This window comes from Hippocampus comes, unplaced genomic scaffold (assembly GCF_001891065.2).
Source record: "Hippocampus comes isolate QL1 unplaced genomic scaffold, H_comes_QL1_v1.1 scaffold309, whole genome shotgun sequence".
Classification (NCBI taxonomy): Eukaryota; Metazoa; Chordata; class Actinopteri; order Syngnathiformes; family Syngnathidae; genus Hippocampus; species Hippocampus comes.
In genome coordinates, this window is record NW_017805838.1 from 173818 (window position 1) to 188108 (window position 14291).

General features: G+C 39.9%; 1 protein-coding gene across 1 annotated transcript in view; it reads right to left on the reverse strand.

The window, feature by feature from the left end:
* Positions 1–13657: 13657 nt before the first annotated feature.
* The window catches only part of LOC109526564 (uncharacterized), a 2748-nt gene continuing 2114 nt past the window's right edge, over positions 13658–14291 (reverse strand). Inside the window, exon 2 of the mRNA XM_019887905.1 lies at positions 13658–14156. Coding sequence (XP_019743464.1) covers positions 13770–14156 — 387 coding nt within the window. The 3' untranslated portion in view covers positions 13658–13769. The remainder of the gene's footprint in view (positions 14157–14291) is intronic.

Below are 14291 nucleotides of genomic sequence, written 5' to 3' on the forward strand. Positions count from 1 at the left end.
GTTCCAACGAATCCATGTGTCCCACATTATGTGCATGTGTCCCCTCTCACTGGGGTTACTACCATAGTAGCACTGCAACAGTACCTTGTTTTTCACTCTGCTCCATGAATGCCTTGCTCCTGAATATCACCATTCAAAAGTTTGCATTCCCTTAGGTCTTATAACCGTGGATTGATTTGTTTAGCATCAAAGAGAGCTTGCAGTCGATGAGGCTCTCTATTTTCTCAGGTGGTAAATCTGGCCATTCCTCATGGTAAAATGCCTTCAGGTCCTGTTAATTACTCAGTTGTCTTACAAGAACAGCACATTTGAGATCTCCCCCGAGTGTGTCAAGGAAACTGAGGCCACAAAACTGTGGCCACTCCAGAATGCTAACGTTGTTCTGGTTTTGCCACACAAAGAACAGACTTTGCTTGTGTTTTGGATCACTGTCATGTTGTAAAGTCCAAGTAGAGCTTCTGGGCTGATGAATGCTAATTGGCCTCCAGTATTTTCTGATAACATGCTGCAGTCATAAATTTTGATTGTCACTGTAGCTCCCCAAAAAAATAAAACAAAAATAAAACTCAGAGATCCACCAACATGTTTCAGAGTGGAGATTGTGTACTTTTCGTCATAAGCCTTGGACTCCTTTCCAAACAATGTTTATTGTGTGACCATGAAATTCCATTTCAAAATCAGACACTGTTTCTGAATTGTGGTTCAATTAAATTATTGAAAAAAAACCCAACTTGAAACAGGCCTAACAATAAAATATAGTACCTTGAGAAAAGGTAGATTTGACCGTAGGGAGAGGTTCAACCAAGGTGTGTCGTCTAATCAGCATCACAGATGTCTTTAAAGGTGTAAGCAGTCAGTCGGCTAATTCAAAGTGTGACAGGTAGTCACTGTACTATCTGGTGAAATGTTGTGTAAACACACTAAACATGAACCAAAGTGAAGCAGAGAGTTGTCGCAGAGGATTGGAAAGAAAATGAAAGACACACATGATGCATAATTGCAGTAATTGCTTCAGAAGGCCAGTAATTGCTTCAGAAGGCCATGTAACAGCATATTAAATTAAGGTGACAATCTTTGAGATTGTCACAGAAGTTCCTGTAACTGCAATTAGACATATTATTCAGATCCACAGGATTGTAGCCAGCCTCCTTGGACATGGCCATAGGAGGAACATTGATGACAAATTGAAGAGACAGAAAATACAAATGGTAACAAAACAGCCCAGAACAACCTAAAAATAGTTTGAAGGTGAACACCAAGGTCACAGTACATCAGTGTCAGATTGCACCATATGTCACGTTTGAGATAAGGAGGACTATATAGGGGACAACCAAGGAGAATACCAATGTTGGATATAATCGCCAAACTGCAAGGTGACAAGCCACAAAGGTTCTGGAAGAATGTCCTATTGACAGATGAGACTAAATTGGAATTTTTGGTCGAGGTACCTCAGCTCTTCATTCACAGATGCAAAAACAAAGCAGAACAAAAAAAAACAAACAAATGTGAAACGTGGAGGAGGCTTTGTTATACTCTGGGGTTGGTTTTCTACATCTGTATGGAACATTCATCCATCCATCCATCCATTTTCTGATCTGCTTATCCTCACAGGGGTCGTGGGGCGTGCTGGAGCCTATCCCAGCTGTCTTTGGGCAGAAGGCAGGATATGAACTTTTTGCCAGCCAATCGCAGGGCATACGTTGATGAAAAAACATCTGCACTCACACTCACACTCACACTCACACCGAGGGACTATTTAGCGTGTTCCATTAACCTGCCAAGCATGTTTTTGGAATGTGGGATGAAACCGGAGTACCCAGAGAAAACCCACGCAGGCACGGAAGAACATGTAAACTCCACACAGGAAGGCTGGATCCCCGAATCGAACCCTGCACCTCCGCACTGTGAGGCCTGAAGCATGTGTCTTGAATCTGTGTAGGGTACAATGAAATATCAAGACTGTCGCGGTATTCTTGCTGCCCACTGTCAGAAAACGTGGTCTCAGTCACAGGTCATGGGTCTTGCAACAGAATAATGACCCAAAACAAAGCTAAAAACACCCATCAATGGCTTAGAGCAAAACAATGAACGATTATGAAGTGGCATTCTATGAGCCTTTGACCTAAATCTCGTATTGAAAATTTGTGGAAGGAGCTGAGACATACGGTCAGGAAAAACACCCTTTCAAAACTGGGACAACTGGAGCAGTTTGCCCATGAAGAGTGGGGAAAAAAACTCGCAGAGAGGTGCAGAAGTCTCGTTGAAAGTTACAAAAATCAGACTTCAAAGAATGACAGCGACACAAGGGTCTTGTTTTTTTTTTTTTTTCCGTGTGTGTGTGTGTGTGTGTGTGTGTGAGATCAATGGGTGAATCAAAGTTTAAACAGAGGAGTGTGTTTTGCAAAAATATGGCTCATCTTATCTTTGTTGCATATAATGTTTAAAGGCTTGGGTAGCCCTATTAAGAGAAAAAAAAAGTAATGAACCAGTTGAAAAAGCTTAACTGTGCAATAGCAACGCTCCAGGAAACACATCTCTCTGGTGAGGAGCATGAGACATTTAGGGGGGAATGAGTAGACCAGCAATATACAGTACCTCCTAAATTCAAAATGGGAGGGAAAAAAAAAAACGAAGTTGCTCTTCCAATGTCCATCCATCCATCCATGCATTTTCGAATCTACTTATCCTCACAAGGGTTGCGGGCACATTGAAGCCGATCCCAGCTGTCTCCGGGTAATAGGTGGGGTCCACTCTGAACTGGTTGCAAACCAATCACAGGGCACACAGAGACGAACATCCATCCGTGCTCACACTCACACACAAATTCAAGTGTTCCATTAACCTGCCACACATGTTTTTGGACTATGGGAGGAAACTGGACGACCTGGAGAAAACCTACGCAGGCACGGCGAGAACATGCAAACTCCACACAGGCAGGCCGGAGGCGGAATAAAACCCTGCACCTCTGTAGCGTGAGGTCGACACGCTAACCAGTCGAATAATGGGCCGCCCGTGTGTAAGATAAGATGCCCAAATATTGGAGATATGATGCTTCAACCCAAAGACGTTGCAAATACATTTGCCTCTTATAACCAAGAATCTTATAAAGCAGAAAGTTACCCAGATAAGAAAGACAAAACTAGAACCATCCTTAATTCAATTAAACTGAATAAATTGACTGCGGAGGAGGTAGATCAGATAAGATGTCCGATTACAAAGCAAGAATTTTGAAACTCAAGAATAATAAAACTCCTGGCATTGTTGGCATCTTGGTAGAACACTGTAATGCTTTTGAAAAGGAATTGAGGATGCTTTTGCATAAGGTGTATAATTATATACCTTCGACAGGTGAACCTCTTCAGTTGTGCTCTAAGGCAATTATTTGTGTTCGTCATAAAGACGGGAAGGACACAACCCTGTGCACATCTTATCACCCCATTAGCCTCCAATTTGTTGATGTTGCATTTAGATCACTAGGTCATTTAATATCAAAATTTATTTGGCAGAACAAAAGACTAAGAGTTCGCCTTAGAATCTTGATGACGGATAAAGAACACGGAGGGCTGGAACACCCTTAAATTATACAGGGCAGCCCAAATTTAAGTGTAATCATGACTTGAGTACATTTTTTTTCCGACATTCAAGCACAGCATTAATGTTCGAAACGTGCTTATTGTTGCAGTGCCTTAAAACAATAAATAGTGTATTTCAGGAAAACAAATGCCTTGTTTTTAAAAACACTGACAGTATGCCCACTATTATGGTGGCACTTGTAAAATGACTTCTTTTTTTTTTAAAACAAAACTTTTTGCTGTAAAAACGCGGGAAATCACTGCCAAGAAAACGACTGGAAGCCTCACTTTCATATGGAACAATGTGAGGAGCCACCCCCCATTACCGCCCCTATAGTCTAGAGACACGCCCACTTGCTCAGACCAGTCACAAGTGAATTTTTGTCAGTGAATATTTTGCCGGCGGCCCGGTGGGGCCAGTGGTTAGCGAGTCGACCCCGCAGTGCGGAGGTCCCGAGTTCGATTCCAGCTCTGGCCTTCCTGTGTGGAGTTTGCATGTTCTCCCTGTGCCTGCATGGGTTTTCTCCGGGTACTCCGGTTTCGTCCCACATTCCAAAAACATGCATGGTAGGCCAATTGAACACTCTAAATTGTCCCTAGGTGTGAGTGTGAGTGCGGATCATTGTTCGTTTCTGTGTGGCCTGCGATTGGCTGGCAACCGGTTCAGGGTGTACCCTGCTTACTGCCCGAAGACAGCTGGGATCGGCTCCAGCATGCCTTGCGACCCTTGTGAGGATAAAGCGGATCAGAAAATGAATGAATGGATGGATGGATTATTTTGCCATGATTGGCAACTCTAACGAGCATCATTTTCCCGCGAACAGCTCTGATTGGTCAATCACCGAAGCAAGGAATTAATGGCCTTTTGTGAATCGGCTATTTTACCATGATTACAGTAGGTTGGATGTTCTAGTGCAGTGTGGAGAGGGTGCCATGTTCAACTGCCTTCCAGATTAACTGGCTCCCGAAAGTAGTTTTGACTATTCGGGCAATGTCAGTCTTGTAATTTTGTGTTTCTTGTCTGCAGATTTATTCACCACCAGCTCGATCAAAGTTGTTTCACTGCATAACTGTTCAATTGTTCAATAAAGATAGGAAACAAAACAGTATGTTTACAGCACCTGACTGGCTGCAAGAAATTGTAAATCTAGTTAAAAAAAATAATAATAAATGTACATACTGGAATTTGAACTCGCGATGTGAAGGACTAAAGCGGAACAACCACTCTTGCCCCTAGGGCACGAGCTGGCACACTAGCCAGTGTAGAATTTGTATTTATAGTTCTCACACAATTCATGGCAAAACTAGCAAGAGAGTTACCTGTCAGGGCAAAACAATCAATGCGTTCATTTTTGCACCGGAGTTGGGGAGAAGTAGGTCCGATCAATCACTGTGCCACGTTTACTTGAATGAGAGGTCTCCTTCTGCCAGAGTGGAGGGTTGCCGCTTCCCCGACCCGACAGTTGTGGCTTCCGCCTCAGGGCTTTGGGAAGCCGCCGGACAGCTTCAGACGCCGTATAGTGAAAACAACCAGCCGTGAGTCCCCTATTCAGAATGATTAAGAGATGGCAGCGAGCTTTACCTGCCCCTCGCGAAATCACAACGACTATATCCTTGGTACATATGAAATTACAAATTTGGTCCCTCCGGTTCAATGTTGATGTAAAACACCAAATATGTTGACTGTATACACTGTATGTTTATCTTGACAGTGGGTAGCGCTGGCGTGAACCCGAAAATAGAATTTTCACCTGCATATGAAAGTTTCTCCTTCTGTAATTTGCGATGCGGCCACACCGCACAAAGGCAATTTATATTTTAGTGGCCGAGACTCGCCATGTGAAATGTTAGGGCAGAACCTCACACGCTACGAGTGTTGCCATCAGACGTGCTCCCATAAGCAATGGCGGCCGTGCGGTGTGGTGCCAGGCTAAGCGGAGTGGTGTGGACTGTTTGGGAAAAGTCGGCACTGGCCTGCCTAGTGATAACAACTGTTCTTGACTGTTTTGTGAGTGGTGGGCAGAAAATAGCAACTAGCTTTTGGACGAATCATGAAAGGGGTGCGCAAGGCGCGGTTATCTTGAACCAGCCGTCTGACTTCCGAGTTTTAAAAGTAGCCACCAAAGTTTTCGACCATTGTGTTCTGACCATTTTGTTTCAGGTAAATTGGTATTTTTTATTAATTATTATTAGTATTGTTGTAAAATTGTGAACATACATTCTACCATAATGTGATCATGATATATTTTGTTGATTTGCAATTAAAATGTTTATGAAATCTGCTTAAATTAATATCGCTCAATGTTCTACAACATAAATGCCATTTATATTTTCACTAAGTTTTTAAAGCATTGAAAATACATAGAGATGACATTCAAGAATCACATTTTATTCAAGTATATATGAACTTACTTGGCTACGATTTCGCACCCAGGCATACCCGTCACGAGGGATCTCTAAAAAGTATACTTAAAAAAATAAATAAATTATTATATTATTGTAGACAATGATACAAAGTCCTTAGTATGGTAACCTTCACTACGGTTACTAATTTGCATACTTTGTATAAGCTTGTGAGTTCACGTGACTTACCTATGCATGGTGTCATAAGTGGCTCGAGGTGTCTGCGTCTCAGTCGGAAGTTTGGGGCTTGTGTGTGCGCGGTGTTGTGAGTCCGTTTTGCAGTGTGCATTGATGACCAATAAGTTGTATCATTCTTATTTACGCATCTCTTTCCACAGTGAGGTGGGGGGGGGCATGTTGTAGTTTCTACCTTTGTGGTAAGAAAGGCTTGTGTTGAAGTTGTTTGTCACCCCATAAAACCATTAAACAAAACAAAACACTTTATGTTTTGTTTAATGGACGGAAATCTAATGCACAACAACCCATCATGCCCCAAAGTAGTTTCAAAGCATGTGCATGTTTGTGTGCCCTTGCTGATGTACCTCTGCTGACCCTTGAAAAATACCTGGTGTCATGGGTCATATTTGCTGTGTGGCTGAACAATGTGTCGTGATCCTAGCTATATCTAGATAGACACATTCAAGATAGTCTACATTTGAATGCAACACTAAGGCTAACCAATCATAAACCTCATATCATGCTTGCCGTAACATGTCAACTGAAGCCAGGCAATGACATATCAGAGTGCGGGAGCAACGAAGGCGTCATACACGGGGAAAACATGGTGGAAGTTATGGAGTGTCCAGACCATAATCCAACTTTAGTGGCAAAAATAAATCATCCATCAGTATTTGGAGGAATATTGGATGCGGGGGGGCAGACTGAATCAGAGTGAAGTGTTGTGCTGGTCATGTTCACTTTGCAAAAAATGTGACAGAGCAAGCCAGCACAATCTATAGAAATTGCACCGTTGCATCTATCTATCTATTTATTTATTTATTTATTTATTCGTTCATTGATTGATTGTCACCTTCTGAAAGTACTGTAGCTTTCTTACTTTGAAAAATGAATCACAAAAACAGATTCTATATCAGTGGTTGCCAACCTTTTGAGGCTTTGGTACCACCAAACCATTGTTTACACTGTGAGTACCCCGTGACTCATACATGTGGAGAGTGAAACACAACTGATTAATACATAAAAATCATTTTATTTTGTTTCCTTCATTTAAACATTTAACTTATTCAGTACCAGCCAATTCTAGACCCCATTTTGGGATTTTTTTACCCTCAGTCTTGGAAAAATTGAAAAAAAATAAGTATCTGGGGTTGAACGTGTGGAGCGTGGAAAGACATATAAATATGTCTTTGGGAGTGAATGAGTTAATTGTCAGGCATTGTCTTCTTTTAAAAAAAAATCATGTAACTCATAACATTTTTTAATCACAAAAAAAAAAATAAGCTACTCCTTTGACTGAGTTTCCTTTAAGCAGGCATTTAAGCTTTAAATATCAGGAACGAAACACTGAACAAGAACAATAATCAGACCAACTACTTACTTTCTCATCGGGTATATGAGTTTTCATGAGACACTTGTGTTGACACGCAAGACTGCTGTGATTTGGGAGTGCCTAAACAACATGCTATTGATTTTGGGAATAAATGATTAAATCTTTCCAGATACCCCCTGCGATGTGCTGAGATTCCCTGAGGGGTACCTGTACCACTTGTTGGGAAAGACCATTCTTGATAATTTGTCATTTGAAAAGTCAGAGGAATGTACCTCCACAGCCAGCGCAGGCACTTCCATGCGTCCTGAAAGACGGGAGCGAAACCCTCAAAGCTTTCGCAGCGCAGGCCTCAGCCGCAGGCCGCTCAGCGCGGCCTCGTGTTTGATTCGTTCATTCATTTTACTAATAAAAATGAGAAAAACACCGGCCAATCTATGTTTTTCCATCCTCGTTTCTTGCGCACGTAATATTTTAAATGAGTGCATCCCCCATGCATCATGTGGCAGAGTCGCGACGGACTTTCGTGTCACTTATTTGTTCAGTTTTGATCAAGTGAGCATATTATCATTTTGTTTACATTTTTTTGTTACTATTCAAACCCTCTTCACTCTTTAGTTCTTTTTAGCGGGCCTGCATAAACGCTTGGATGGGTGGAAGGTGAAATAAACAAAAAGAATACCAAGAAACCAAATTTGAATGGAAAAAACCCCAAAAAACAAGAGCAACAGAATACTCATTTTGCCACAAAAAGATGCTCATCTGGCCTCGGCAAAAATTCATTGCAATGTATTAACAGGAAAAAAATATTCCATATCCTGTACTGTACTGCTATCATTATTTGATGTGGCAAAGTAACCAAAACCACTACTGCGAGTTGGTTGGGCCACATTGAACATAGCACTATTCTTTGGGTGACACTAATCTTATTTTGTTCGTCTTGGCCATTTTTTGTCTTGTTTTTAGTTCCGGCACCAGTCCCAACATTTGAATTAGTACCGGTAGTTTGCCTTTCTTTGTCTCCCTATCCTGTGCCCCCCCCCCCGACCCCCGCACATTTCTCTGTTTCATTTTGCGCCTACTGTATGTACTGTAATTTACACTTGTGCTTTTTTTTGTCAGAGCGCCATGGGCCCTTAGGAATTAAATTTCAACACCCCGGTGTCTTTTATGGCACAAGACGAATGACTGGCACGCTTTATGCGAGACCTACAAAATTGTGCCTTCTGGAGATCACACAAAACTGTGATGTCAGTCAATACTATCTACATTGGAAACACGGAATTTGTTTGTCCTACTTTGTAAAACGTTTATCATTAATTATTCTTGAATGTTTTTGAAAATAATGTTCGCACCGCTAAACCATATTAGTAGTTTCTAATATTTCATCAGTAATGTACAGTGCAATGATCATGTTAAGCAGGGAGGCTATTTGGTGTTTTTGCAACAAGGTGAGGGGCTCTTCCACATGTGCGCGTCTGATGAGGCAGCACTTTTTCCGACAACTTTTGTTCTACATGCTGCTGGAATACCAGCAACAACTATGCCGAACGGAAAACAGTAAAATAATCATTATTTTTTTGCATTTTGTATTTATTAATAATTTGTTTCCAGTATGGTACCGTATTTTCCACACTAAAATGCGCACTGGATTATGAGTTGCACCTTCAATGATTGGCCTATTTTGTAATTTTTTTCATACATTGGGCACACCGCAATATAAGACGCAATCTACAATGCATCCACTAGATGGAGCTACGCTCAAGGAAATGGCAACAGAATGATCAGATGTCAGTAAAACTAAAAAAAAAGCAGCAACACAGTTCACTCAACCAAGAGCAAGTTATAACATTGACTCGTTAACGTTGAACTCTCTTGTCGCTGCTATTTCCGTGTTCAACCGCGTAACCGATCGCCTTAAGTTTGAACTCTGCGTTGTCAGCATGTCTAGAGCAAGGAGCCATTTTTGGGGTCGAAATGTTACCGCCATGACCATACACAAGAAACATCGGATTTTAAGGCGCGCTGTGAGCTTTTAAGAAAATGGAAGGCTTTTAGGTCCGCCTTTGAGTGCAGAAAATACGGTAGTATAATGAAGTAAGTTACTTTACTTTAATATTAAGGTATTTCGATTGGGTTAATGAATACATTTTATAACAGGTTACTGATTACATTTTATGACAGGTCACTGCTTACTGTATCGGAATACATTTTTAAAATAACGCTCCCAAACCCGGTTGTGTGGACATTTGTGTGTGGGGGTTCTGGGGGACACGTGAGTGTCGTGTTCAACAAACAGGGTCAATATCGTGTTGTGTGTGCCGTTGTCCACCAAGTTTTTGGTTCTCACAAACTGGTGATGATGCTGAGATTGCAGAAATCCGGTCGCTTTGGAGGGCTCATAACTTGTGCCAGCAGGCTGAACTGATGTCATCGAAGTGACTCATTCTTCTTTCTTGTGTCCTGCTGCCCACGTTCAAGTTATTTTAAAGTTACAGTTCAGTGTGAAGGTGCTTTTTTTGTGGAGGTATTTGTGAATATATTTTTGACCAGAATTTTGATCAGCTCATCAGCAAGCTTTGCAAAAGCCTGATAAACGATCTTGATGACATAAATCAAGTGTGTTGGACAAAGCATACATCTAAAACAGGCTGGAGGGGGGCTCCTGAGGACCGGACTTGGGCACCCCAGATTTAGATCGTTGCTGTTATGTCATGTTTCTGTATTGCTTTCAACTAGTACTTTGTGTTACATTTTTGCAGAGATTTTTGCACATTATTACGTGTATTTTTCTTTATTTGGATTTATTTTGTCAATCACTTTGGATTTTTTGGAACATATTTTCTGATCTCTTTGAATTATTTGTCTTGTATTTTTTTATTTAAATATTGCTAATATTTATGTATTTTTGTCCATTTTTTTGCTCTCACATTTTTAGTATCATAAAAATAAATCCAAAATAAACATAATTCAATTTCTCCCTATGATCGTTTTTGTAAAAAAACATTTTTTGCTTTGGCTCGCATTAGATTGTGCAAGTTATTACCAATTCTTTTTATGGTTCCATCCACACCTTGTTTTGGATGTGTCCAGTTACAAGGGAAAAATGTTGCTGTATGATGTGTTTTTATACCATGTCAAACGGTTGCATACCCATGAATACATGTTAATTGATGTAAACTAAACATGTTTAGCCATATTTATTTTATTTAATTTTTTTTTTTTTTTTTTTACGAATGAACATGTGACGTTTTATCATGTGTAAAACCTAAAGCAGCAATCGGTTTCCACACAAAATTTCGAGTAAACTCTTAAAATTCGGGGTTTAGCGTGATATATCTGGTGAATGCATATCGCTTCTTTCAAATTGCGACCGGACCCTAAACCTAATTTTGCAAATTCTCTGTCACATAATTCACCTTGGTTTCTCAATATTATTTATACGATGCTAGATGAAAGTTCGTCAGGATCTTAAGATACATCTGTCGTACTGCCTCTATTCTAACTAATACATTATCTGCTTAGAAACCAAACTGATCAAGGCTCAAAATTCAAATTTTATATTCCAATTAGAAATTCAAGTACAATGTGCATGAATTGAACCCTTTCATGCACCAATAATGACAACCTGTAACCTGATAACATAAGCTGTCCACTGTAGTAACCACTGTCCCCAAAAAGGTAAAATGTTTTGTTGCACGACTTGCGTAATTCAGGCATACTTTACGAATTTTGAATACAGTCATACATTTCAGCTCAATATAATAATAATGATTACTTTTAGTCTTAACCATACCCCGGTTCCAATTAAAAAAGGAAGTGGTGCTTAGTGATTGTCTGGCAGGACAGGGACCAAAAGACCTGGACACACCAATGACTGCCATAAAAGATTAGCCCCCTCAGGGCTGGTGTGTGTGATTTTTATTTTTGCAACCTTTGATGAACACTGATGAAAACCCAACATTCTCTACATTCACAAACATTGGCCCATCAGTTAGATACAGTTTTAATATGTGCCTCTTGCATTGTGATAATATTCGTTGAGTGAATTAAACACAGCTAACCAGCTGACATGGCAACTCTACGTAAGGCATTTGAGTAGCGTTTGGTGGCTGAATGGCTTGGTGGATAACACAACTGACTTTGAACATAAGGACTGAGGTTCAATTCACGGTCAGGGCAAATACTAATGTTCACCTGAGGTAAGACACCCTGGTCCCTTAACCCAAATAAAAATGGATGGCTGTGGAACCTCTGCCAAATATGCCATCTGAGTGCCTTGCAGTGGTGACCTCTGACTATAGTAAATGGTGAAAGTCACTTCTTCTGTTATTTGTATAAAAGATTTGAAATGTAATCGACTCAGAATGAAACCCACGGAAATGAAAATAGTTTTTTCAAAATGATTGTCAACTTAATAATTGAAGTTGTAATGTATTATGTTTATTCAGTTAAAGACATTCTGTAGAATAGTCCTCCATTAACTACTGTGCTGAAGTAAATACTGAAAATATTCACTTACGTAAGTGGGGAAACCCTTCATGACAGAGATTTTTTTGTTGTTGTTTGTTTGTTTGTTTGTTTGTTTGTTTGTTTTTTAGGTAACCAGTTTACTAGTATTTTTAAACTCAATTTATTAAGGTTCATAGTTATGGTCACACTTAGCTGCACATAATCACAATCTGAAAGGCAACCATATACAAAAAGTTTATATTTTTGTTTTGCTTTGTTTGGATTGATTTTTTTTTATAACGTATGTGGTGTATAGAATTGTTTTTTTTAAATCATTTAATTTCATATTTTTGAAAAAAAATATTGTCAAATACAGCATACATTATAGACTTACATTATCTATGGTATAAAAATTGCCATACTTGACAGTGAAACAATCAAATAAATTTGCCTTCAAGGGGACTGACATATCCCGACACTATGTCACGTACCATGTACTACACAGGCAAATGTGTTCTCATCCACCAGTATGAGAGGTAAACCCAAAGTAACACTTTGATTTATTTCATTTATTTTGGAGAAAGAACTAATATCCATATATTTTTCCAAGTACAGTATTGATTAATGGTCCACCACCGCATCGTTCTGAGGTTTATTTGGCCCCTGCATGTAACCATAAATGCAACACACACACACACACACACACACACACACACACACACACACACACACACACACACACACACACACACTCAAACGTTTTTTCAAGTATCTTTACTGGCAAACCTTATGACGAATTTAGTAGGTGAGCCCTTGATATTCCACGAACGATTACAACCACTTGCTGAGACCTGTAACGAATCTTTCTTTCAGGCCACGTCTCGGCCTCTCTCGTCAGAGCCCAACGGAATGACGCACGTTCTCCGACGTGGGCCTGAGCCGACACCGATGAAATCAACAAACCTCCTCGTTGTTACAGCAGCGGCGCAAACGACAGCCACGTTATATTATGGGATGACACTTAATATTTACGTGTTGAAATGTATATGTGTGTGTGTGTGTGTGTGTGTGTGCTTCCAGCCGAAATATTTTTCGGGTCTGTTACAGGCCTCACAAAAGGGGATACTTGAAATGAAATTGAAAAGACCACGCAAAGCTTGAATGATTCTGAATTGACCAAACGTTGCAATTGTGCAACCCTTTGCAAATAAATGAAATAGTCCATGGTGCAATGTAAATTGTCATTGAAATTTGTGAGTCGCTGCATTGAATTTGATGTATTTGCAAAACAAAGAATTAGTTATTTAATGAGGTTCAAATATGATATTATTAAAATGAAGTAACTGGGGGAAAATATGTTCGGATCATCTGGATTATATGAAGGTTTTTGCTTTTTTTTTTTTTACGTATACATTCAAATTAATGACATTAAATGAAAGGTACAGCCTGCAAGCCAAGCGGATTAGTGGAAATAATTCAAATACAGGAAAGAGTCATTCTGATTTCTAATTAAGACAGTGTGTCTAATGTGCTTGATGAAGACTTGAAAAATGTCGACACATTATTTTATGGCAACATAATAAAACCTAAACATTTCGTTTTTGCGTTTTAATTAAAGATGCCTTTTATTATTTAGCACCAAACACAGTGGAGCTATACGCATTTTTATTGTCTTGAAAACCCCAATGGAAATACAATGTCGTTTTAAACAACGTCAGCAAATCTATATATTATTCCTGAAACACGATATAAGGGGGGTATTTTGACAGTCGTTGGTAAAATATCAATTTTAAGATGAAGTATTAATATGTGTATCAGTTTTGAAAACATTAAACTTAGATCATGATCGATTTCCATTTTAAACGGATCCGTGCATATATCTGAAATAATGTTTGCAAAACGAAATGAACAAATAAAATTGAAAATATGTGAACAAATTCAACTGATACAATTTCCAAAACGTCGAAGTGAGGTGAGTAGATTTGTCGGTTGACAACCATAAAATCGCTCTTACTGTGGTATTCCCGTGCGCCATAATTGGGCTCGAGGCCGGCTTCGGATTCACCAGCGGGCCCCCTTCTGACGTCTCCACTTTGCGCGACCAAGTGCTGGTCATCCGCCTGGCTGCTCTGCTGTAGTGCGAGTCTCCGACAGCTGGTGAATTTGTTGGGGTCCAGAATGTCCAAGACGGAGAATGAGGTAGTCCGATGACCGGTTGGACCCTGCAAAAGCGCATTCAAAAATTAAAAAAAACAAAAAAACATCAACTTTGTGGTGAATGTTACATTTTTCATCGAGAAACTTTTGAACTTGAATGAGAACTCTTTGGAGAGTTTCAACGGCGCGGTCTTTGTGTG